The sequence below is a fragment of the Chinchilla lanigera genome, unplaced genomic scaffold (assembly GCF_000276665.1).
Source record: "Chinchilla lanigera isolate Chin_1 unplaced genomic scaffold, ChiLan1.0 scaffold00017, whole genome shotgun sequence".
Lineage (NCBI taxonomy): Eukaryota > Metazoa > Chordata > Mammalia > Rodentia > Chinchillidae > Chinchilla > Chinchilla lanigera.
Genome location: NW_004955418.1, coordinates 28,625,695 through 28,652,631, shown reverse-complemented (window position 1 = coordinate 28,652,631; position 26,937 = coordinate 28,625,695). Strand labels below are relative to the sequence as shown.

At 41.7% G+C, this 26,937-nt stretch overlaps 1 protein-coding gene across 1 annotated transcript in view; it reads right to left on the bottom strand.

The window, feature by feature from the left end:
• Positions 1-26,937, bottom strand: part of Ssbp2 (single-stranded DNA binding protein 2) — a 250,807-nt gene that overhangs the window by 160,910 nt on the left and 62,960 nt on the right. Inside the window, exons 2-3 of the mRNA XM_013512973.1 lie at positions 18,808-18,880; positions 7,072-7,133 (exon numbers count right to left, since the gene is read on the bottom strand). Coding sequence (XP_013368427.1) covers positions 7,072-7,133; positions 18,808-18,880 — 135 coding nt within the window. The remainder of the gene's footprint in view (positions 1-7,071; positions 7,134-18,807; positions 18,881-26,937) is intronic.

Sequence of the window (26,937 nt, the reverse complement as noted above, 5' to 3'; positions counted from 1 at the left end):
GAGATGCAGGGCCAGGGAGCAGAGTGACCAGGCTAGCCGTTAGTACTCAAGGGAACACAGAAACAAGACAGCTGCCAGAGGAGTCTACGAAAGCTAATAAACATGCTAGATGTGTCCCAGAAGACAGGATGTTAACATAATATATAGCCTGCATGCCACTAGTCAGATCTAGGGTTTCCTGAAGATAAAAATTTTTTAAAAAGACAAAAAAAATCCCTGTGGACAACAATTTTCTGAAGAACAAGCCATACTGTTGTAAGCTCAAGCCTCAACAGCTGAGGAAGTCATTTCTCTTGGACTGGACCAAAAATACGTCCATGAATGTTGGCTGCTGATAATCCCTGATGAGTTGTTTCAATCTGCCACAGCTCATGAAGGTCCCTGTGTCAGAGACACAGTCCCCAACTTTGTGCTACCCATGGGTGGTGTACACTTGAAAAGCCAGAGCCTAATGAGAGGTCTTCTGCTCACTTCTCCTCCCCCATTTCCCATGTCTTAGCACCTTAGGTGTATGGTTGTTCCACCATCCACTCCCACCAGGAGCTACTCAGACCTAAAGTCACCATGGAAATCTCCAAACTGGGAGACAAAATGAACCTTTCCTCTTTATAAGGTGATTATCTCAGGTGTTTGTAATAGTAACAGAAGGCTGATTAACACAATCCTGAGTGAAGAAAAGTATCCATTCATAAGACCAAGCATGTTCTTATATAACATATGCACAGACCTCCTCCTCGTCTTAGTAATATATGTGTACTTGTATTACTCCTTCATATATGTGTACTTGTATTACTCCTTAAGATTACTTAACACTTTAAAAATGAAAACATGAAATTTTCTCCCACTATCACAAAATTCTCACAAAATTTCTGCATTAGTAATAGCTTCATATTTTGAAGCATGATCAAAAATAATTAACATTTATTAAGTATGTACAAATTCAAGTATCATATTCTAAGCATTACATTTAAACTTTTGATTCTCCTAATTATTATCCCTTTATAGATGAGTGAGCTAAGGCATAGAAAAGTTAAATAATTCACCTAAGGTTACAGAGTAAGTTAGTGACAGAGTTGGACTTGAACTTCTAATTATTACATTATTTTGCTTCTAATGGAAGTATGGGCTAAGAGTTCATACTGCATAGCTCCTTATTCAGATTAGGGACTGGTTTAGACAGCTCTGGCCATCTAGACAACCTGGGCTCTTATGAGTGTGGCAGATGCTTGTGCCAGACAAGAGAGCAAGCACGGTCCTGCTAGCTTTGACCCTGGAAGACCTCTCTCATTTCCTGTGTATCCCAGCACAACCACCCCTCACCTTGCGTGTAGCTGCTAGTGATCTGTGAAGGCCTGAATACAGACAGAACTATCCCCTTGTATATAGTTGCCTGAAACCTGCCACTCATGGTACTCTAACGGAAAATGTAATTAAAGCGGCACTAACAGTGGTGAGTTGCTGAATACAGCCCTCCTCCTCACCCCGTGGACAGTTACACCCACGCACTCCCCACTGCTGTGGATCCAAGCAGGTGAGTCCAAGGCACAGTGCAGTCACCTCAGAGCTACATGCCCAGCTCTGACTCTGACCTCTGAGCAGCTCCGGATGGAACCGTTCAAGCCAACACATGATCTCTCCAACCACGCTGCTCCCTTCCACAGATCAGCAGGATCACTACCTAAGTCATCATCTAAATCAAAACCCTGGGAGCTCTGTGTTCTTCTGTGAACTCTGTAACACCTTGCTACGTGGAACCTCTCCCTTTATTTCCCTTCAGCTGGACCATTCAAGGGCAAGGCAAACTTGTCTTGGTTGGCTCTCAGCTCTCTTCGATCTGTCTTTCTGTTGATGCCAAGTGAGCACCAGAATTGGACATGCCAAACACCTGGGCACAGCAATGCCATCCTGATACTGGGCACACTGACGTCACAATGAATTTATATGCACCAATATTAACTAGGCTTTAAGCACTGCTTGGAACTTTGTGTGCTCCTACTCAGTTTTCTCTCTGCATCTGTAAAGAATTATTTCAAATGTTTTTAAAAATTATTCGTTACTTTCAAAAATTCACCATGACCACCTTCATGTCCCTAGGTTGAAGTCCTCAGGCCCTGTTTGCAATGACCTTCTTGCCACTGACCTCCAAAACCCCTGCACTCTCCTTGCCCCGGTGGCAGAGCCCGCCCTCTCCTCTCTCTTCCTTCCTTTCTGTGCTCTAGATGTTCCTGCTACCAGCAGCCTTGGGGCGACATCGCTGCTTACCCCAGTGCCTGCTTCTCAGTCTCAGCCTCTCAGTCTCCTCCTGTGAGCACCAGAGAGCGAATGTGTCTCGTATCTAGAGCAGAAACCTCCCACCTTCCACAGCTAAGCCTCTGCAATGAGCTGACCATGCCTACATTTTCCACTCCCAACTTCCCAGTCTTCTCTGTGGAGAAGGCTGGCTCCTGGCTGCCTGCTCATCCTGCAGAAGTCATTGACGGCCCTTCACTAACCCTATAGGACAGTCACTTTTATTAAGCTATTCTTCAGCCATACTCAACACAGTAAGCCTTCCTCTTCCCTCTTGAAATGCTCCCTTATTCTTAGTTTCTCTGATACTCTTCCTGGTTTCCCACCCAGCCCCTCCGTGGGGCATCTGTCTCCTTTGTAGGCTCCTCTGCCTCCTAATCCCTAGAACATTATGATGCGCATGCTCTCTACAAAGTTGGCTTCTTCCCTCACCTGTCTTCCTCTCTTCTGAACATCAGACACATGTAACCAGCTGCCTGCCCCACAGCCCCACTTGAATGGCATGGATTTTGAGCCCAATGTGCCCCCAAAGCTCAGCTCTTCACCAAATGCTACAGTGCTGCTCCAAGTCTCGTGTCCCACATCCTCCCATTTCTGCTCCCCCTGTTGATTCTACTCTTGCTCAGGTACCCATTCTCTACCACTCGCTGCAATAGCTCTGAGTGCTTCTCTGCTTCTGCATAACCCTGCTGCATCTCTGTGACACTCGACAGTGATGATGGTGAGGATGTAAGGTATATGTTGACTTGATCCTGTATTATTTCTATGACTGTCATTATTGATACACTGTGTCAATTTGAGAAGTTTAAAAGTTTAACTAAGGGACTCAGCAGGGGCCAGGGCCCTTACCTATAAACATCCTCATCCTGTGCAAAAGAGGAGGGCATGGAGATGGTGTGAGTGCCTGCCTACAGTATAAGGGAGGAAAACAGGCTTGCTCTTTCCCTTTTGCTCTTGCTGCTTTTGCTGTTTTCTGCCTCCTTGAGCTGTTGCCTCTGTGCCATGCCCCCCTGCCTTGGAGCCAGCTGATTATGGGTTGAAACCTCCACAAACTGTGAGCTAAATAAATCTTTCCTTCCTTAATTTTGGGGGTCAGGTATTTTGTCCCAGCAACAATAGAAAAATAATCAAGACAGAATTTGGTACCAGAAAAGCAGAGTCGTTGCTGTGACTATACCTGACCATGTGGTTCAAGAGCCTTTAGAAATGGCTTGTGGGAAGAGTTTGGAAAGGTTTGGAGATGTCACCTGAAAAAGTAGAGCTGCAACACCTTAGGCTGTTCTGTATTGGAGATTCTGGTCAGAGCTCAGAAAACCAGGAGGCTGATAGAAATACTGCTGGTAAAGACCAGGCTCAGGAAGTTTCTGCTGGGAAGAAGGACTGCATAGGGTGCTTGACTCCAGATGATTTGTGTTATGACTTGGCAGAAAGTTTGTCTATATTTTGCTTGTGTCCAGAAATTTTGCCTGAGGCTGACATTAAGGGCAGTGGACTAACTAATCTGGCAGAAGAAATTTCAAGGCAGTCTAACGTTGAAGTGGTAGCTTGGCTACTACTGGGGACTGTTTGCCATGTTGAGAATCAAGTGCATAGAGCCCAGCAGGATGATTTAAAATGTTGTAAGTCTGGCCAGAAAGGAAGCTCCAGTAAAGCTATAGACGGCAAAGACAGAGCAGAGGAGATCTTGATTGCTGAGAAGGAATTGGAGAATACAAAAGATGGTGTGAGGGTATCACAAGAAGCGGCAAGTCTCCACCCCTTCCAGCCTCAAAGTTGCAAAGGTGAAACACATTGCTTTGAGGAGAAAGCTGCAGAGCACTATGTTCCAAAATGTGGTGGCCACACCATGTTCTAGAATGGCAACAGCTGCACCATGTTCCAGAATGGCAGCAGCACAAAAAAATTGTTCCTCAGAATTGGATTCAGAGTGCTCAGAGATCCAGGCACTCTGCCCCTACAGCCAAGAGAGATGGAAGCCTGGCTACTGCTCCAGCTAGCAGCAGACCTTGGCATCATCCACATGGTGCTGGTTTTAGGTGCATGCAAAACACAAGAGTTGTGGGGTTAAGTTAAGGTGTCCACCTCAATTTCAGAAGGCCCGGGAGGCCAGGCAGTGTGCCCCTGGCCTTCACCACTTCAACATTAGACTGCCTGAAGCTGTGCGTATGAAGCCAAAGGTGCACTGGAGATCCCAGAAGTCTGGAAAAGCCAGGAATGTGGATTGTCTTAAGGAAATCTGCAAGGTAAAAATAAGGTGGGCCTCAGAGAGAAGCCATTGGAGTTACGACCACCTGAAGTGCTGTAGGGGTGGAGCCACTCAAGCCTTTTGGAGCTTATAACTTGCCATGGATTATTTCAGTTGTTTGCCCTGCTGGATTGTGGCCTGACTTTGGTCCCATTCCTTTGTATCCCCCTGTTTATAACTTTAGGAATGAAAATGTTCATCTTGTGCCACTGAATTTTGGAAGTGTTTAACCTTCCATTTGCACAGGGGCTCACAGATAAAGAGTTTGCCTTAAATCTTGCAAGAGACTTGGCACTTGGACTTTCCAGCAATGGTGAAACTGTTAGAACTTTGGCAACTCTTAGAGATGGACTAAATGCCTTTTGCACGAAGGCATGTGCTTGACTCTGGGTGCCTAGGGGTGGAATGCTATGGTTCTAATGTAATATAATGTTGATAGACTTACTACTTAATTGTTAAAACTATGTTATAATGTTCAAGCTGTGAAATGATATGAATAAGCATGTCTATGTATCTGGAGACTGGAGAAATGTGCCTGGTTGCCAAGTTGACAAGGGATGGACTGCAATGGTTGATTCACTGTGTCAACTTGAGAAGTTTAGAAGTTTAACTAAGGGACTCAGCAGGGGCCAGGGCCCTCACTTGTAAAAACATCATCATCTTGTGCAAAAGAGGAGGGCATGGAGATGGTGTGAGTGCTACACTCGCCCTGGGGGAGGAGGAGGTAGCCTGCTTACAATAGAAGGCAGGAAAAGAGGCTTGCTCTCCCCACTTTTGCTTTTGCTGCTTTTGCTATCTTCTGCTGCCTTCAATGGTTACCCCTGTGCCACGTCCCCCTGCCTTGGAGCCAGCTGATTATGGACTGAAACCTCCACACACTGTGAGCTAAATAAACCTTTCCTTCCTTAATTTTGGGTGTTGGGTATTTTGTCTCAGTAACAAGAGAAAAAAGTAACCAAGACAATAACCAAACTCTAGCCTCTCGTTTACTAATCCATCCTCCTCCCGAAGCACACAGTCACCTCTACATCCACCACACTGGAACTCTCCCCACTCTTCCTATGTGAGACGGTCTCTCTGCCTGCATCTCTAGGTCTTTGTGCATGACACAATATTCTCCTTCTCCATCTCTCCACGGCTCTGTGGCCGACTCCTCTACATACTTGCAGCTTTAGCTCAGACAACAGCTCTGCAGGTGAAATGGGTTCAGTGTGTGCCTATGGGTTCAGTGGTGATGCAGCACTCAACATCTTCCCCCAAACCCCAGCTTTCTCCTTGCTTACTGATCTGTCCGTTTTCCCAAGTAGGAGGGCAGGGATGTGTATCTGCTTTAGTCACTATAGTGTCCCCAGTATCTGGAGTATCGCACCTGGCACATACAAAGCACTACTTAAGCTTTTTTAACTATACAATAAAGAAAGTTTACTAGGCTTGTAAAAACGAAATTTGCCCAAAGCCTCTTGAGTAAATAAAACTTTAAAAGGTACAACTACTTATGGCAAAAATACCCCAAAACCCACTAAAAAATCCACATGGATAGTTCAGTATCTGTTGAGCATTGGATCAGGAAAGTGTGTCTCATGAATATGCTCCTTTTTAAGAAAATGAAGATAAATTTATTTCAGTACCTGCTTATTTATAACTTACTCTCTTCTTGTTTTGGAAGATTTTGCTTAATGAGTGGTCATTATTTTGAAGTGGAATTGCCCTCTTACAAAAGATGCCAATGAAACCCTTCTCTTCACTCCCACTTCCCCCGAGAGGAGAAACGAGGATAAAAAGAAGAAAGTGGAAGGGCAGGCCAAAGCTTGTGGTTACCCATAGTGGCCTAGCACAGGACAACTTGCTAGACTAGAAAAGCAACCCTGTAGCTAGTCAGTGAGCAGAAATCCAGGCACACTATAAGTGCCATCCTCATGTCACTGCTATGGACTAATCTGTATCTCCCTTCAAATCCATGTATTAAAGTCCCAGCTCCCCAGGTGTAGTACTTTAAGATGCAGCGTTTGGGAGATAATTATATTTAGTTGAAGTCACAGGCTAGGACTCCCACAATGGGATTAGCATTTTATGAGAAAAGATACAGAGAGTCTGCTTTTTTTCTCCCCAGCAACTGTGAGGACATAGTGAGAAGATGCCTGTCTACAAGGCTGGAAGACAGCCCTCTTCAGAATCCAACTGCTATAACCCCTTGACCTCAGATGTCTAGCCCTCCAGAACCGTGAGAAAATAAATTTCCATTGTTTAACCTATCCATTTCCAGGCACTGTGTTGTAGTAACTCTAGCAAACTAACAGAAAATAATAACTTACAGCTGAAGAGTCCACATACTAGTTTCAATTCTTTCTAGACTCAATGTAATATCTTTAGATCAAATAACGGTAATGTGATTTTGATTTCTTGTTTCTTAAAAGTGCTACCTCTCAGATAACAATTTTAGCAAACGAAAAATAGAAGCATGAAATCATAAACAGGTATAGTGCAGGCATACTGGAATGCATCATCAAGGTAGTAAAAATGGACTGAAAGATACTTACCACCACCAAGAATGTAAGAATCCTGGAGGTTCCCCTAATGTGATGTTTTTTTCCCATCTTATCTAAAATGAATAAAAAAGATATTTAATACTTTAGTAGTTTTTCCCACACATATTATAAAGCAATATTTTTCCATTTAAAATACTATGGCAACTTTTAAGGTTTTCATATTATTACTTATCCAAGTTTCCTGATTATTCATTTCACACCATGACTTACAGACTGAACTAGTCTCCAAGAGTTGTCGCCATTAAGTTCTGATTTGCCTCCACTCCGCCAGTTCCTACACTCCTGTACGTCAGCACAGGGCTCCTTCTCCTTGCCCTCTGGGGTGCTGAGGGGCCAGGTGTACCCCACCTCAGTCTCCATATTATGGCTTCCTACTAGGCTCCACGCCCTAAGCCAGGTAAGGGGGACTGAAGTGGGAAGAAGGAAAGAGGCTGCTTCTGCTTCCTGCTCCTCGCTCTTTCTGTCAGGGTGGACTCATCCGATCGACCCAGTGACCAGAGCAACTACAGCTTCTTTCAGCACAACCAGAACCAGTCTCTGCATCCCCCATCACACACCATACGTGGGCAACACCTCGCCTCTGAAGTCAGTGCTGAGCTCCAGACTCCCAGTAACCACTCCGCCCTCACCCTTAGGGGTCTAGAGCTCAGCTACGTGAGGCTTCGCCTCCAATTTTGTTTGCCACAACTTCTCCCTTTTGGCCACCTGACCCTGGTGACTGTTCACGGCAACTGTTAATTCTGTGATACTTCTTAACTGCTGTGTTCCCTTTGATTCTTGAGTATCTGTTTACATATTTCCCTACATTACATTCTCTCTGTTGAAACATTTAATGTGTTTTTAATGAATCAGTCTGGATCTTGATTGACACACCACTACTTCATGGCCCCTCATAAAGTGAGAATACTAAAAACACGTTCCTCCTGAAACAGAGTGAGGTGTGGGTACAGACATCAGCTCCCCTATGTACTCTCTGTGTGAACTGGGGAAAGATACTTACGTCTTCTGAGGCAGTTTCTCTCCTACAGAATGGGCTACCAATATACACCTACCTAAAAACCCTCAAAAAGCTGTTGTGAGGAACAAACTACTTAGTGAAAACCATGTAGAAGAATGACTGACACACAGTAAATGCCTGATAACTGTTATCTGTGATTGGTTTTCCTCTCCCTAGCAAAACATTCCTATAAAAACTTATTCCTGTATCACTGTCAACACCAAAAATTCCATCAATCTTCCATAAAAAATACTGACATATTTAGGTATGTGCCAAATAATTTTAGCTCACTAATCAGAAGAGTGTAAAATACCTTGGTGGAAATCATACATATATCTAGAAAAAAGAGCAATTTATGTCAGAATTAAGAAAGAATTGTCTATGCTTCTGGTATAAATGAGAGAAGTAAACATTAATCATTTTAAAAAGATTAAGCTTTTATTTATTTCAGACCATTTGGAGATTAGTATTCTATTTAACTGACTTATTACATACATAAAACTCAGATGACCACTAAAATATCATAAGTAGAACCTAACTTTAATTTTTTTTAAAATTTTCACTGACATAGTTATTATATGTATCTTTATATTTAGGGAGAAAAGTGTGACATTTCAATACACATACACAATATGTAATGTTAAAATCAAGGTAACGGGCATATCTACCATCTCAGCCATTTGTCATTGCTTTGTGTTGGGAAAACCCAAAATCCAGATAACGTATTTCCCTGCTGTGCTACATACGGAGCATGAGCAGTGACCCCTTCACAACTGTGAGCCTCCATCCTCCAACTCTGCTCTCCCTACATCTCCCTACATCTCCCCGGTGCTCACAGCCCTGCTCCACTCACTGCACCGTGAGGTGTCTCAGCTCCCAGAGAGAAGAGCAGGTGATGCTTGTTTTTCTCTGCCTGACTTATTTCACTGAATGTAACACACTCTAGGAAAACTCCACTTTTAAAGTTTTCATTCTTCTTGGCGAATCAGAAGGTATTTCGGGACTTAAGGCACATCAAATTATCAAATTCATCATCGTTAACATCCACATGAACACTGCTTCTCATCACTGATCCAGAGGTTTTTGAGAGATTGAGCTTAATATGCAAACTCTGCCTTAAGGACTGAGTTTTGGAACAAAATCCTGATTTAAGGGGAAGGCATATGTCTTTCATAAAATATGACCTTAAAAATAAAGATGGTGATACTGACTTTCCAATCTTTTGTATTACAGGTGACTCAGAGCTCACCATCAAAATTTAAACAAATTCAGTGTCTCTCAAAGTTAAAAGTTCAGACTAAATCCATTTTACAAAGTATATACAGAAGTTGGGAAACTGGATGGTCATTTACATGGTAGCTTTTCTAGGCACTGGATAGGAGTAAAGACAAAAGAGAAAAATCTCCTCTTTCAACGAGATCACACTTTAGTGGTGGGGTGAGTCATATTTATTTGAGAAGGTGAAAAATGCTATGAAACAGGATAGGGCCAGCTATGAGGGGCACAGGGAAAACAGGAAAACAGTGACGGCAGGAACAGTTTTAAATAATGTGATCCCGAGAGGCATCAAAATGCAATGTGTTCACAAGCTTCTAACGTTACAGAAAAGCAACTGTAATTATAAATTTCATAAAAATTCAAGGGACAGTTTTCATCATCCACTACGGGAGCAGTTATGCTTGTCCTTATCCCCAATGGATTTTTAGAAAAAATCTAGCAAATGAACAATAACAAGAGAAGCCCTTTACGTGGCCCTACCTCTATGTGTGTGTGTGTGTGTGTGTGTGTGTGTGTGTGTGTGTGTGTAGTGGATCCTTTAAGGAAGAGATGCGAAAACCAGCACCATTAAAATCACTGGTTCTAGGGGCAGTTTTTAGGGTTTGAAGCGTATGAAACATAAAACAATGGCAGCTTTGGAGGAAACAAGTAATTTGCTCTCAAAGACAAAGAAGATTTTTCTAAAGATTAGAACGTGATAGGCATTTTAAGAGAGCTACATGGAAAACTTCCAGGAATTAATGAAGTTCGGAAGATTAAGTATGAACAATAAACCAGAACATGTTATATAAATGTAAGCCAGGTTCTCATTTGAATTCTCCTAAGAAGTAACAAAAATAATTTCTGTATGTATTATCACCTTTATCTGATGATTGTAGTTGATCAACAATTATATCATCTTGGTTCATGAAAACTAAGGAACAGCACTTAATGAGACTGCTGCGAGACGCTGATCTCCTGCTAAAGCTATAATTTAGTCTAAACCCTCATCTTGCTCTTCCCTAAATCTCTGGGTCACCATGTTCTCACTAGCTGGTGGCTTCCTGAAAGAGCACAGGAACAAGACCTCAAAGATGCGCCCCAAACACAGTAGTATCCCCAGTCCCTGCAGTCAATCTAATCATGGACCAGTGAGTCTTTCAAAATAGTATTCTTACAGCTCATCCCTGCTAATCTTGACTTTACACAACATGCCTATGAGATGAAGCAGACCTCTAATTAATCACTACTCTTAATTAAAAGAAGGAGAGCGTGAGCTGAGTTCCAGGGCAGTCACAGGAGCATAACCCGGTCTCGGGCCAGGGTGCGCTGAGGTAGGCTCTCCTCCCAGCCTGACGCGTACCACCACTCAACATCAACAGGAGCTTCCTCCCTCTGCACACCCACAACCACCTTTGCTCTTTCAGGAGATACCGCGGCTGAGAAGCCACTGGCACGGCTTGTAGTTGACATGGTCTTTCAGGAGAGGAAGCTGAAGGTAATCTATGTGTATTTTTAAGAGTATTACATCTTATTATTCTTTAGAGAAACTCCAAGTGCTTCACATACATCACTGTTTTCAACCTCACAGTATGTTTTACTATACAGTGAATAGAGTTCATCTTTCTCACTTTAAATTACAAATCTGTGCCAGAAGCAGCTAGAACTCGGGTCCATCATTCCAAACACAGAAGCCACCCTTTGACAGCTACTGAATGAACAACACTCAAAGCTTTAAGTATTTCTAAAGAAAAGTAGTTCTATACTGACACACATTTCCAGAGTGAATGATACTGCTGCCTCCAAACAAATCACCACCTAACCGCTCTTCGTGAACGGAAAACAGGACAGTGCTCAGAAGCGGCCCTGGAGAAGTGAGCTGCAGGCCAAGCCGCACTCGCTGCAGCGGTGTAAGGAAGAATGGAATTAGAATCAGCCGGAAAGGCACGAGCAACAGCGAACATAACCTCACCGTGTGTGGCATTCACACGCCTCAGAAGAGCGTGTGATCTGACAGGACTCAGACCTGTCTGCAAGGACAGAAGACCGGGTTTGTTGGATTTTCTAGCTGGAAGACTGGAGAGCAATACGTGTATAAAGCTTTTCCTATTTCAGTGAAAAAGAAAAATGTGCACTTGAGTATGTGTATATCAAAGAAATCAGACCAAATTCACAACTAACTTGTAGAGAAAGGTAACAGGAGACTTTCATTTTTAATTATATTCATCTTTGTATTTTTTAACCTATATGCATTAATGATGAGTGTGATGGGGAATAGCGAGAAATTACTTCTAAACATCAGCTGTCATTTTAGAAGCAATTCTTCTGCTGTTTATAAAAAAGCATTTTCTGTGGCACTGAGTTCTATGGGCTTGAGACTTGCTCAGGTGTTCAAGTGGGACCTACGTCAACACATTTCCTCCTCTTCCTCACTTTTCCTTCTTCCATTCTCCTGGTCCCAGTGCGTACTTCGCCAGCACTCCGGTTTGTTCCTGCCGAAAACCCACTTCTCTTCCTTTCATTATTTGGCTGGCCACAGGCTGTACTTGCTTGTAACTTCCCTGTGAACTCACGGACCAGCCCCTTCACATGCCACTTCTCCAGGGCCTTGTTCATGATTGTGCTTCTCTAGCGTACGATCTAGTGTTTTCACTGTTTCTACAAAAACTCGGAATCCAACACTGACTCCTAAACAAAAGATGTGTGGACAAGGGCAAGACATGCCTTACGGTGCAACTATTAATCACACACTCTCCTGTACAGCAATTCTTCTAGGAATTTATCCTAGAAGTGTCAGAGGTGCAACACGTTTCTTATATACATATTTTTCCATGTGTGAAAAATTTTAATTAAAGCATTGTTTATAATGGTAAAAGACAGTGAAATAAAAAACCAAAATGGCCATCGTAGAGGGCTTGCTGAAACATACCATGGAACATTGTACAGAATGAAGTATTCTATGGTCATAAAAAGAGAATGGTGACATTTCATGAATCTGTACCACACAGTTTCCAAAATCTAACAGGGAAGCAGAAACTCAAAGCAAGGAACAATGAACATAGTAAACTGACATTTGTGCAAATGGAGAAAAAATGACACATGCACACAAGAATCTGTGCAGGTGCACACACGCGTGCGTGTGCACGCGCGCGCGCGCACACACACACACACACACACTTCATTTTCCCTCTTCCTTTGCTTCCCACATGGTATGCTGGGGCTGCAAAGCTGCCTGGCACCTCTCAGCTCCACTCCCACCTCTCCACACTCTGCTCTGCACCGGGGGCTGGGGATCCTAAGAACCGCATTCCCAGCCTCCTTGCCAGCTGGCTTCCTGCTCAGTTCTGCCAGCTGGAGACACTAGCGGGGATCAAAGGCAGAAGGAAGAAAGCGGCTGCTGCCTCTTCTCTGAATGGGAAGCAGTGGTTCTGTGCGGCAGCGGCGGCAGCAGCAGCAGCAGCAGCAGCAAGGCTGGGAGATTCTCCGCGTCACGAGCGCCCTTCTGGGGCGCTGGCCTGGTTGGCATGGAACTTCTTGGCAGCTGTAAACCCATCTCAATAGCATCTCCAACAGCACAGCTGCAGGGTTAGCTCGCAGGCTGCAAGCTTTTCGGTGTATTCCTAAATCTTTTCAGATTTTTAAATTTTGAGCCAACATTCAAAAAACTTTAATTGCATGAAATGATTAAACCAGCTCCCGTGTCAAGAGCCTGCGCACCTCTGTTTGGGTTTGCTTCCAGACAAAATCCCTAAGATGTCACCTCAAGACACAACCTACAGTTCCTACTAATTTTTCTAAAACTTCCCAGGGACAGGTGCATTTATCTATACACCAAACTAAATATAAAAAATAAATTTGAAGCAAATTTGACAACTGAAACCAATGGAAGTTTAACGGGAAGAAAAATCTGACTATACCTTGGAGCAGACCATATAAAACCGTGCTGCTTCCTAAGGTACCGCTATTCCCATGAGGTGCCCGTGATCTAAAATTAGGTTGGCTGAACATATCCTCAGTTGAATTAGCCAAGTGACAAATACTCAGTCGTCACATACGACCAGTGGTGACCTTGTTAGACCGCACAGGTTATGCATTCCTGCCACCACCACAGGAAGTTACCGGACAGTGCTGCTTAGCTTTAAAAAGAAGGAAGAGGTCCTCTTCAAGAAACTCTTTTGCTGGGAAAATCCTTTCCTGGCTCCTTCCTATGTTTGCGTCTGGTTTTTGTTTTATTCTTTGACCCAGAAAGACAGTCCCCTAGGAATGGGGAGAAAGGAAAGGATTGTATAAAGGAAGCGAACACTCAGTAGTCGGCATGACAAGACTGTAGGAGGTTGCTAACGGTAAGCAGGAAGCAGTCTGGGGTGTCTGAGAAGATTCAGAGAAGGAGAGGACAAGAGGGGTTGCAAGGTATCAGAGAGGAAGAATGCAAATGGCACCGTTGGGAAGACAGCTAGGGAGAAATGCTGGGAGAAAGATCAAAACACGTAGGACCAGTTGTGCCTAGTTATCATTCGAAGTAATGTTGTTGCCCATATTGTGCTTAAATCTTTTCAGACGTCCCCTGCTGCTCTATAATAATCTGTATAGGAGAGCATTGAGTTCCCGGAGCTCTGAAGCTGTAAAGGAAACAAAACTTCAGGCACGGAAAAGGGATCAGCCATGCAGAGAGAACCAGAGCAGGGCTGCCAGAGTCAGCAGGAGCACAGGTACTGAAAGAACGCCCCAAGCACCCTGAAGAAGGCTCGGAGAGTTGGAGAGGCCTCGAGATGCGCCACGGCCCTGGGGGCTAGCGCTGGAGCCCTTCGATGAAAACGCTAACGCCAAAAGGCAGGAAGGAGGGCTGCGGCCATCCAAGTGACACACGTGTGCACACAGGAGAACACTTAGACCTGTACTCTGAAAGAAGAAACTACACGAGATACAAAAGTGCTGGTCAAGAAGCTTTCTTAAAATAACCTTAAAATAACATTCTGGGGCACATACGATACACCAGGCACCATTCTGAGCAATTTATGTGCACGAACTCATTTCCACCTCAGCATAACTCGAAAGCGTTACTATGATTATTTTCTTTCTATGAGTAAGAAAGACATGGAACATAATTCATATTCAGCCAGTCCAGCCTAAAGCTATTCCTTTTACATACTACACTACATAGCCTCCAAATGAAAGCTCAAGTAACTGGCCAGGAAATAATAACTATTGTTTCTCTCTTCAGGTAAGTGAAAGAGAAACAGAGTGGAACTCTGGAGTCTATGGTGTTCAATAACAACATTCCTAATAAGATCTGAGGAAGCAACCCATTATATGTTTTAAGCTTCTATTTTAGGCTATTGGTTACTAATATGGTATAAACAATATAAAATAAAGAGCAAAAACTATAGTGTGCAAACAGTCTAAATTTTTAATTTTACTTGTTAAAGACATTGAGCCTCACTCTGAGGTAAAACACCATGCAGAACTTCAGGAATAAACAAGAATTATCTTTCTATATTAAAATAATATAATCAGAAAAAAGATAGCTTCTAATGAACCTAAAGTAAGAAAAATTGATACAGAATTGGAAAAACTTCTTAACATTCAGTTAGTAGTTGTTGAACATTAAAGGGTAATAAAGATAAAGCAGAAGGATTCTATTGAGAATATGTCTAAAGAATGTTCAATCTTCTCTCCTTATGAGCAAGAAAATGAAGTCATATAAACTATACTGACGATTAAAGTAGTTGGTTTAAAATCTATCATGCACCAGCGTTAACACTGAACTAGTTAGCACAGCCTAGTTAGAGAAATGGTTTATATCTACTTTGTCCAGTGTTTTGTTTTTAATTAGGAAAGGAAAAAAGATCTGGGATAACCATAATTATGTGTTTTTCTCCTCTGATCAATAGCGAAAGCCACCAAGAGCTGTCTAATTTCTGATGGCCCAGGGCCAGGGCACTTTCAGAGAGGAGAAAGCCCAGTAAGACGGGCTGCTGAGAAACACGGCCCGCTGTCTGGAATTTCGATCTGACTTCACACAAGTTTAGCCCCAACACTCGGCCACACTAGTGAAACAAAGGGCCAGCAGCCCCAAGTAGTGACTCCGAAGAGCTTGTTCACATCAGTCATTCCTTCCCTCGCTGATCAAAATTGGAAGAAGCATGCTACTTTGCCTTGAATCAGAGGAAGAACATTGGACATCTGAATGACTGGAACCACTGCTGTCATCTCCTTTTTATCATCATAAAACAAATAAGTAGGTTGCACCATTTTATTTCCTTTTGTGACAGTTCTCAATGAGGTAAAAACCTGGGGATAGGGCAGGAAGGATTCAGATAAGACAGTCCAGTACAGCTAACCTAGTTCGGAGACCATCCTACTCCAAGCAGCCTTAAATGTTCCACATGCTCCAGGTACAATTGGGAGAAAGAGCAACCCTCCGCACTGTACAGTACTTAAAATCTCACAATCCGCTTTCGTACTGTTCCTGGTTAGGGGACAGCGTCACACAGACACCAGCAAACAGACCAGAGGATGTTATCCTTTTACTTTGAAATGTTTGAAATCTCTCTCTTACAAGAAAATAAAGCGCCAACTTCTTTGCATAGGATGTGAAGGACTTTGTGCATGGATTCAGCGGAAGGCACTACGGATTTGGAGGAGAAAGCCCTCTGGGGAGGAGCAACCTCTACGGAACTTGGGTAAAGAGGAGAGGCGCTCAGGCCGACAGCCTGCACCAGCACGCAGCCTAGACAGTGGAAGCCTGTGATGCGAACAGGCAAGCACGGCAGGGCGTGCGCGCAGAAACTTAAAATGTGAGGGAGGAAACAGCCACTGAAATTAGAAAGAAATGTGGAGTGTACCCAGCAACGGCCCATTACAGACATTCCTCCAGGCTGCCGTGTTTCAATTCAAATAATTTTAGAGAACACATTTTCTGTTATTTTTATTTTTAAAGAACTATAAAATAATGTGTGTATTTGTACATATTATATTTTAAGTATATGCCAAACCCCGCAATTAAGAATAATATCCCCTGATCCCTTTAATTAACACCCATACTTTGAAAAACAACTACCATAGTAGGTATATTCTTTCAGAATTTCTTTTTTTTTTTTCTCGCCCCCCCTCCAGTACCGGGAATCAAACTCACAACGTCTCGCTTGCCAGGCAGGTGCTGTGCCACTGAGCTAAATCCCCAGCCCCTATTCCTTCAGAATTTTAGTATGTTTTACATTCACAAATACGTACTACCCACAAAATACATAGTACAGTCCCATATTCAAGTGTTCCCATGTAAATGGTACACTTCAGCTTCTTTTACTACTAGTCAATGTTTTGCAGTCCATCTATCTCTGTCCAAATAGATCAAACTTATTCTTTTATGGTGTAGAAAACTTACATAATTCATTTAGCCATTCCCCAATACTGGTTATTTAGGTAATAAGAATGTATTTTTACTGGGTCACTCAGAGTTTGACTAGTGAGAAAGTGAGGAATAGCTTTGAGAATCACATATATTCATCCCCAAAATTCAGAAACATTGTATCTACCTGATGACAACAGTTTGTTTTCCATTTAACTGATTTCTCTTGTAAAGCTGAGCCAGACTTGTAATTCAGAGTAATCAGCTTTGTACTCCAAATGCAGCCAGAGAAAATAAAATCATAGTAATACTTGTCAAAATGTATGAATCTCTTCTGAAATTCTAATTCCATTTCTACCAAACTGCCCTGGAAATTGTTTATATCATTTTCCAATGAGCTCAGAGCCTTAGACTACAGAATTAGTTATCTGCTTAATCCACATAACCCGTTTGAGCCCAAATATCTGAACTTCTTTAAATAAGCTACAGCATTTTCCTTTTTGAATGACGTTTAATAACCACTATGTTGATATAATGTTGATGAGAAAATGCAGTCTTGGAAACCCTGAGGATCCACCAAGCTGAACGAACTCAAAATGGTTCTTGTTACAAAAAAGGGAAGATCAGAAAATCCTTCCATCAAGTGCCCAACTGCATTAAAATAACAATTGTACACCTCCAGAGCTGGCCTTACTTTCTTCCCAATGTCGTGTGAGTTGGCTGCGGTTAAGAACACAAACGTGAAGGACCTCTCAGTCACTTCCTCTGAAATATCAGGCAGGTGGCAGACAGGCAAAGGCCCGGGCTCTGCCTATCAATGACTTCAAGAAGCTCAGCAACCCCAGCTTCTGCTCTGATTTGAATAACTTTTCATTATACTGCCTCTATTCCTGAGTTTTGACATGTCCACCCTGAACCTCTAAAGTTCCTAGCCTGTAAATGTGCCCTGATGATTCACACTGGCCGACTAGGGCTAGGACTGTGTGTTTGTTTCCTGTGTGTTTCTTTGGGAGGCGAATGAATCTCGAGGGAGATGCTTCAGGCAGCCTTGCGGGCCACGCCCGTGAGATCTCCGGATGGTGAGGCAGGGACGTGAGCATGGGCAACAGGACGAGTCACACGTGCCATCACAAATGTTCTAATATCACACCACAGGGTCAGTAAAACTAACTTTAGCAATACGTTCATTTTATCCAATATACCTAAATATTAATGATAAAAATTTTAAATGTATTGAAATTTTATATTCTTTGTTCAGAATAAGCCTTTAAAATACGTGCTGTTCACAGAGATAGCACTTATCACCTGAATTGTTATCTTTCAAGAGCTCAAAAGGTGCTTGTGGCTATCGGCTACCACACTGAATGGTACAGCACAGGGGGAAACCAGGGGCCTGGGAGCAAACACAGACCTGGGGCTGAATTCCAGGTCCATACCTCGCTATGCTGTGTGACCGTGAGTTCACACGTATGCTCTCTGAGTACTATAGCCCCAATTAGTGACAAACAGCAAAATATGACCTGCTTCACAAATGTCTTAAAAGAATTAGAGATAAGATATGCAGTGTATCTTGGCATCTGCCCCAGAACACAACTCAGCAAACTCAATAACTTTATCTTCGTAATGTGGATTGAAGAAAAAACACCATCCTAGGAAAGCTCAAAGTCAAAGTTTACAAAGTGAGAGGAGAAAGAAGAACTTCAAAAAAGTTTATCAAAATGTTTAACAATCAACTATTGCCCATGTAAACAAAACTAAATACAAACCATGTTTTCCAAAATTGAACAATGCCAAAATAAGATAATGTTAGACACGGAGATATGGTGGATTTTGTTTTTAAAGAAAATTATCTCTCTTGATTATTCTTGCTGTGCTAAGACTACTTTCTGTTTCTAAGGGAAATAAAGGGCTGCAAAGCTGACTGGAAGGTTCCTGAACGGCCTAGAAGTAACACTTCGGGATACTAAAAATATGATCAACAATGACTATATTATGCACACTGATAACTAAGCATTCACTACATAATATATAACAATCAATTTTTCCAACAACTGTTACAGGATATTATTTTTCATTCATTCATATAAGACATCAAAATACAAGGCAGAAAATACATAAAACATACCTCTGATAAAAATGTTTGAGCCGATTTCTGAGCTCCTACATGGAGCAGATATTCATATACATAGAGTGCTAACCTGAAAAATGAATAAAACATTTATTGAGATGAGGAATATTTAAAGTTCATCCTAATAATAATGCACATCTTTCCATAGCAGAAAATATTATATACACCAACCGTGACAGGAAATAAATCCTTTTATACCTTTTCAATGGAAATTTAAATATTTATATTCAGAAAGAACTTAAACTAATTAAAATAGCACAGGAATAAAAAGACAAATTGTCTGTTTTGGAAAGAAATATCTAAATATAGACTTTTCTTTTGAAACATCTCACTTATCAAAACATCATTCCCACGTGGGAATGACAGCACAAGGCTATAATCCCAGAGCTCTTGGAGGCTGAGACAGGCAGACTGCAACGAGGCAATTTAGTGACTCAGCAAGACCCTATTTCAAAATAAACAAAAAAAGTTCTCAGTGCAAAGGTCCTGGGCTCAGTCCTCAGTATAGCACCACCCCCAAAAAACCTCATTGCTTTTATTATACTTAATGTAACCAACAATTTATAACCAAACATTAATAATCTCTAAATCTTAGTGTAAGGTAAAATTTGTTAGTAAAATACATGAATTAACTTGGTTTTTACAACAAGTTTATGTCCTTCAATCTTTTTTCTCGAATGTTAATGTAAACCCTAGCTATTTGTAGAACCATATGCCAAAACTTGTGTTGAATATCCATTTTAACACTTATCTAGCTGTCTCTCATTCTCCAGGTTTGATTGTTGAATCAATTAATATTTTAGTTTTTAAGGTGTTCAAGTTCACAGCATTACGTAAACTTTAAAGATAACAGATCATAGTAAGCATGTGGGGGCTTATACTTGAAAAGTTAATATAAAGTTGCATTTAAATTTAATAGTCAAATACAGGACATTCAGTGTGTGACACACACACTACTCTCATTATCTTGTGGATTGAAAATTTTTAAGCCATACCATGTGGCTCAATTTCAGTTGAGCTGTTAAAATATTATTCACAAACCCAAATTAGTCTGAGGCAGTATTTTTAATGATATCTTGGACTGGTGCCCAGTGAGCTCACACAGTTCGGTTTTTGCTACAGTATATTTACCAACATTGAACCAGGTTTACAGTAAACAATGCTACGTAACAATAACCACAGATCTGCACAGCCGCATCACTGCCCTTGCCAAGCTGCCTCTTGATTGTTAAAGACTGATGGCGTCGGCAGCCCTGGTAACACTCTTGGTATTCGTGAAAATAAGCTACGCATTTGTCACAAGACGAAGCCTGAGCACATTCATAGCTCTGTCCACTGAGTTTTCTCCCTGTACCAAAACTGCAGATGCTTCTGACGGAGTGATTTTATTATAGTCCCTGAGCACCCTGAGAGAGGAGACACCTGTTTCGGTTGCTTACACATAGCCAGTGTATTATGAGTGCGGTTTTGAAACATCTCCTAGTCTCTTTAAAGGGACACCACTTCCCGGTCAGCGTCTCTCAACTCTTGGCCCCTCCTTAGCACACATGTGGGACACAGCTCATCACGCAGGTCCCCCGGGGAAGTGTGGCTCACCCCAGAGGACATCAGAAGGGACCGGGGATTGAAACATATCTGTGTGTAAACAAACATTCCTGCTGGTGAACCTTGTTGCACATTCTTCAAACACATATATCCCTCACGCCCTGCCTCTCCTCTGGCTCTACAGACCCTGTCACGTGATTTGCCCCCACCATAGCAATTTTATCTTGAAAAGGGTGAATTGCAAACTCTTCCCAGAGAGACCCTGATGACTCAAAGTCGTCTGCAACAGTTGCTGCCCTACTAAGAAGAAGCAGCCTCAGGTGCCGCCTTGTAGCTGATAAAACCTGGCGCTCAGGGCGTGAGACCATGGCAAAGGCCAGCAGGAAAGCTGCTCCAGCACAGGGGGATTTGAGAGCAAGAAGGCAGCAAATGGGCCCGATGCGGGCCTGTGGGGAAAAGGGCACACCCCAGAGTTCAGAGCACCCCATGACTGTGCGTCCACTTGGTTGACCCCAGCCTTGAAGTCCAGCAGTTATTTCCTGTTAACCTTAGAGTCTCCCCTTTGTAATATAATGGCGCTAATCTATTTATTTGACTTTTCCTTAACTAAATAGTAAAGGGATCTCTAATTATAATTAAAATTCAAAGAAATAACCCCACTTTTTCCTCTCTGGGGGCCTAGACAGAGGTTCCAAAAACTACTAGGAAAGGCCAGAACCAGTGGGGTACAGGGACCTCACCTCACAAAACTGGGGGATCTGCCACCCTCCCCTGGGCATGTCCCACACCCTCCTGCCCTGGAACCTATGCAGCAGCAGCTCATGGTTACCAGCAGGTAACAGAGCAAGACAGGGCTGAGAAAACTCACTAACAATGCCACGTCATCCACCCATGTTCAGAAAAAAAAACCCACGCTGCTCAGGCAGGCAGGCTCTATCCTCCAGGAAGGGCACGTGGCCAGTGTGTGGTTGAACAGCGAACTCACTCTTCCGCCATCGTTACTCCAGAACACACCAGCAAATCTCCAATACCGTATGTATCACCACCATGCAGGGAATTTTCCAAACATATCCCTTTAGCCTCTGTCCCAAGTTCCAAACCAGCTTCCCCAAATAACTGTTTGAAGTTTCTATCAAGATGTTTCCCTCTTAGATTGACTGTCAGAGTGAAATTCAGCTACCTCATCTGTTTTTATCATACCCGTGCTCACCAAGCACGAGACACAATTTATCCGAGTCCCAGTTTCCTCCTTGGTCAAATGCAAGAATAATACCTTCCTCGCATTACTGGAAGGGTTAGAAAGCCCAGTAAGTAGTAACAGCTATTGTTATGATTTCGCTCACTCACATCCAGCAACCCATTTCCACATCAAGTACTGGCTTGTAATGCATAGCCTCTCCCACTTCAACATTCCTTTCTGCCCTCAGTGCTGTTCCGAGGAGCCCACACAGTAGTAGCAGCAACTAATGCTCCCTCCCGGAAATAAGAGTGTCCAGAAAGTTCTGGAAGAAAAGCCCTGCACCAAAAGACACTGCTGAACACAAATGAGTTCAGAAAGGTGGGGTGTGGCAGTGTCCATCCATGCAGGTAATTTGCAGCATGGTTCTTACCCAGTAACATGAGGTCACAAAACCTAAGAAGGAAACGTTTCTACTTGGATTCAATTTCTACTAAACAGGAAAATTTAAAGATAAATACTGAATTTACTAATATTTAAACTACATGCTCTTAAATTAATGTTTCCTTTTTATGTTTTATGATCTCTAAAATTTTTAAGTACTTTTGGTAAAATACAGAGTGACTACTTAACCAAGTAGCTCACAATATGATCTAAATACTTTGAAAAAATTAACAACCGTGTGTTGGTTGTGAAAAACAGATTCAGTCTTATTTATTATTATTACATTGATAATTGAAAAAGTGCATCAATGATGCATGGATCATATATCTTCATTTCACTCTAATTTTAAACTGCATTACCAGAGTTATCAAAATCATAGCCAACAATTCTAGATAGGGAATCAAAGCCAGAAATACAAAATATATCTGACATAGCACACCACCTTCTTTATTCCCTGTCACTCTAGGTGCCTCGGCTTCAAAGTAAGAGCAAAGGTTGAGGTTAAAATGGGAAGACCACAGAGAATAACCAGGTCTGAGCTCACTTGGGGCTGCCCTCAAAGCAGTCGTTACATGTGACCTTTATGGACTATACCTTCAGCTACTGACACACACTCACACCAGCTAGGAGACGGGCTGGACAATCACCAATGACAAAACTCACAGTTCAAATTCTATCTATCTCTAGGGGCTGGGAATTTAGTTCAGCAGCACAGCGCCTGCCTGGCAAGTGCAAGGTTGTAACTTCGATTCCCGGTACTGGTAAAAGCCAAAAACAAAAAAAACAAAAAACAAAATTCTATCTATCTCTAGTTCTAGCAGTCAAATTTCCTCCAACTAGCCTTTATAAATTCAATCTGTAGTAATTTGAGTGTAGACAGGTCTACATCCTAATCTTTTATAAAAAAAAAAAAATCAAAGAGTAGGGGATCCCACTTAACTTTTTACTTAGCAAAGAATTCTGACAAAAATGAAGGTTTTTAGCAATACACAGTTAGAAGAGAATTAATGATACATAGAAGTAAAAAAAATACACAAAAATGTTAAATGGCTAACTGGCCATCTTAGAATCAAATAAAATTAAAAAGCAATAAAAGACTGAGCAAACAAGATACCCAATTACCTGTAATAGCATAACAAAAGGCTAATATGCTTAATACATAAAAGGATGAATAAAATGGTCCACTCCAATATGAAGATCTTAGCTTTTAAATAGTGAGCAAGGTATGACAATGAGAAGTCAAATAAGAATGCTTATAAACAGCCCTAAGGAACAATGCTCAGCGACACAGCCATAAAAAAGTAATTCAAACTTTCACTGCTCAACACGTACCTAACACTTTAGAACATTAAAGTCTCCGTGTCTGTAAGGGTGAAATATGGAAGTGTAAATGGTACCGCTTTTCAGGGAAATGATACGGCAAGGAGAAGAGGTAAGTCAGCAGGTGAAAGGTCACAAGGAGAAGAGTTTACAGTGTGTGCCCCGCACCCCTGGTCCGCCTCCCCAGAGACATTCTCTGTGTGCACACACACTCAGGCAGCGACAGGCCCCAGGCCCCCACCGTGCGACATAATCTGAGTTAATGCCATGTTTTACTGCAGGACTTTTTCTTAGGGACTGGAGGCCTTTTTATTGCATAACTTTTGATTCATTTGATTGCTTCCCTTGAGCTTATATTGTGTTCTTAAAAACAGATAAGCAAATTTTAAAAATTAAGTAAATATTTTATATTCTCTGACTCAGCAATTTTATTCTAAAATTAGAAGTCCGATTTATAATGACACCTGTGGGGAAACGACAGTGGTCGGAAACGGTCACCTAAGGATCTGGTGAGCGGGGGCTAGACTGTAATTTGCACATGGGCTGGGAAAATTTATTTTTGAAAACTGTTTGATGAAATGAAGAAATTCTCAAATTCATTTTTGAAATTTAAAAGTACCAAAACATGTATAACCTGCATAGAAAAGAGTAGAAGGAAACAGGAGTGACTGCTATTGGTGGAAATGTTAATAAAAATAAGAAGGCACAGGTGAAGCTGACTACTGCTCGAACGATGAAACCAAACAGCACAATCAGCGGGGCCCACTCAGCGTAGGGATGAGCACCCCCTTCCTTTGCCTCGGGCCGGGGACAGCTCCTAGGACAGCACTGCCTTCTACGCAGTAGCCCTAGTGGCAAAAGGTTAAGCTTGTGCCACCCGCAATAACCAAAGACCTAAGGTATCTGGCCAGATGAAAATATTAAACCCAATGTACTTTCTTGTAAAACTTTTTTCCCAGTTAGTTCTTTGACTTAATTTTGTTTAGTTTTTTTCTTTAAATGAGAATGGCCTTTAGATTTTTTAAAAACTTTTTTGACAACAAAATAGCAACTTTATTTCTTAATTGAGAAAATCATATTTATTTATGGTGTATGACATGATATTTTGATAGATGTGCACATCTTGAAGGGCTAACTCGAGTTGACGTATACACTACCTCATGTATATTATCGTTTCTGTGGTGACAACACAGCAATCTTCACCTGTGTAATGCACTATTATCAACTACAGTCAGCAGGTTTTACAATAGACCTGCGGGACCCGCTCCTCCTAAGGGAGCGCTGTGTGCTCTGACCAGCACCTGCCCCGTGTGCTTTTCCCCAGCCCTGGCAGCACCCTTCTGCTCTCTGCTTCTGAGTTTGGCTTCCTGAGAATCCAGATCACCCTGTTTGCTTCCTCTGCCTGGCGTATTGCACTTAGCACAGTGTCTTCCAGGCTGTCACAAAGACAGGGTTTTCTTTCTTTTTTAGGCTGAACAGCACTACACAGGTGCACATGTGCACACACATGCATTATTTTCTTTATCCAGTCTTCTACTGATGAGCACGTAGGCTGATTCCAAATGTTGCCTCGTGTGAGTGAGGCCACAGTGAGCACGAGAATACACACATCTCTTTGACTTACTGATTTCATTTCCTTGCATACATGCCTGGTAGAGTTGCTGGGTCCTGTGGTAGGTTTGCTTTAATTTTGGGGGGAACTTTCACATTATTTCCCATAATGGCTATACTAATACACAACCCCACTAACAGTGCACAAGCGTTCCCTTTTCCTTCAGCTCTTGACATTTATTATTTTTCTTTTTCTTTTTTGTTTTTTTGAGACAGGGTCTCGCTGTGCAGTTCAGGCTGGGTTTGAACTCACTTTATATCTTAGGCTAGCCTCGAACTCCCCGCGATCCTCCTGCCTCAGCCTCCTGAGTACAGGGATTACAGGCATGCGCCACCACACCCATCTTTCATTGTGATTTTGATTTGCACTTCCCTAATTCTTACTGATGTTGGGTATGTTTTCATGTACCTGCTAGCCATTTATATGTCTTCTTTTGAGAAATATCCATTCAAGTCCTTGGCCCATTTTTAAATCAGATTTTTTTTGTTGTTGTTCTGCTTTGAGTTCTTTATATATTTTTAATTTTAACTCCTTAGCAGATGTTTGGCTTTCAAATATTTACTCCCCTCCCATAAGTTATTTCTGCACTCTGATTGTTTCCTGTGCTGTGCAACAGCTTTTTTAGTCGATGTAACCACATTTGTCTAGTTTTGCTTTGGTTGCCAGTGCTTTTGGCACTAGATTCATGAAATCATTGCTAAAGCAATGTCATGAAGATTTTCCTTTGTTCTTCTCCAGTAGTTCTACAGTTTCCAGTTGTGTGTTTGTCTTTGGTCTACTTTGATTTGACTTTTGTACTTGATGTGAGATGAGGGGCCGGCTCCATTCTTCTGTATGTGCATAGCTGGTTTCACAGCACCACTTATCGAAGAGAATGCCACTTCCCTGCTGTCTGTTCTTGGCATCTCTATAAATAACCAATTGACAGCAAGTGTGTAAATGTATTTCTTGGTCATCTGTTCTGTTCCTGTGTGTTTATTTTTATGTCATTTGCACCATAATGTTCTGATTATTATAGCTTTATAGGATGCTTTGAATTAAGACAGTATGTTGATTCCAATTTTGTTCAAAATTGCTTTGACTATTAAGGGTCATTTGTGGTTGGATACAAAATTTAGGATTTTGTTTTCTATTTCAGTGAAAAAACTCTTTGGAATTTTGATAGAGGTCGCACTGAATCTGTACATTGCTTTGGGTAGTATGGACATTTTAGTAATATTAGTTTTTCCAACCTATCTAGTGAACTTTAAAATTAGAAATGTCACTGGCATATCACCAAATAAAATTATTTCAAATTTACCTTGTGAAAACTACAAATTCTGACAAAGAGCTGAACCTGAACTGTTTCCATTCACTTGAACAAAATGCATCACTGCACACATCTGTCGTCAGGTGTCATCCAGCAGTACAAACACGGGTTAACTTTTAACTAAGTAGGCAAAAGACACTGTCATTAAGCGTCTAGTGGTGGCAAATTTTAAACTATCTTTGGAAATGAATGAATTTGCAGTCCAGAAAAGAAGTTATTTCATCAGTTCTTTCTATAATCTAGTTATATGAATTAAGGACAACTTCTTCCTCTGGATAAAGTTGTAGAAACTTAGTGACTATGGGAAAGATATAAAAATAGAAGCTTTCTAAGACAATATTGTTAATTTGCAAACAGATTTACCAAATCACACATGGATAAAAGACAAATATTGTCTTTGTAGTTCAGAACTAATTTGTCCTTCTATATACGTATATATGTATACCAAGAATATGTGTGTGTGTGTGTGATTCTAAAACAAATCATTGTTTCACAAAAGTTGGCTAATAAAAATAACCTAGCTTTTAAAAAACTGAATTATTAAGGATTTTTCACCTTTCTGATTTATCAGGAGCTTCCTTTATATTATGCCTGCTAGTTATAGTAACATATCATTTAAAACACACAATTTTTTCAAGAAAATGTACTAGAATATGGGTTACTTGTAGATACCCTTAGTGATGCCTCTGAGTATTCCGTGAGGAAGACAGAGGTATGCAC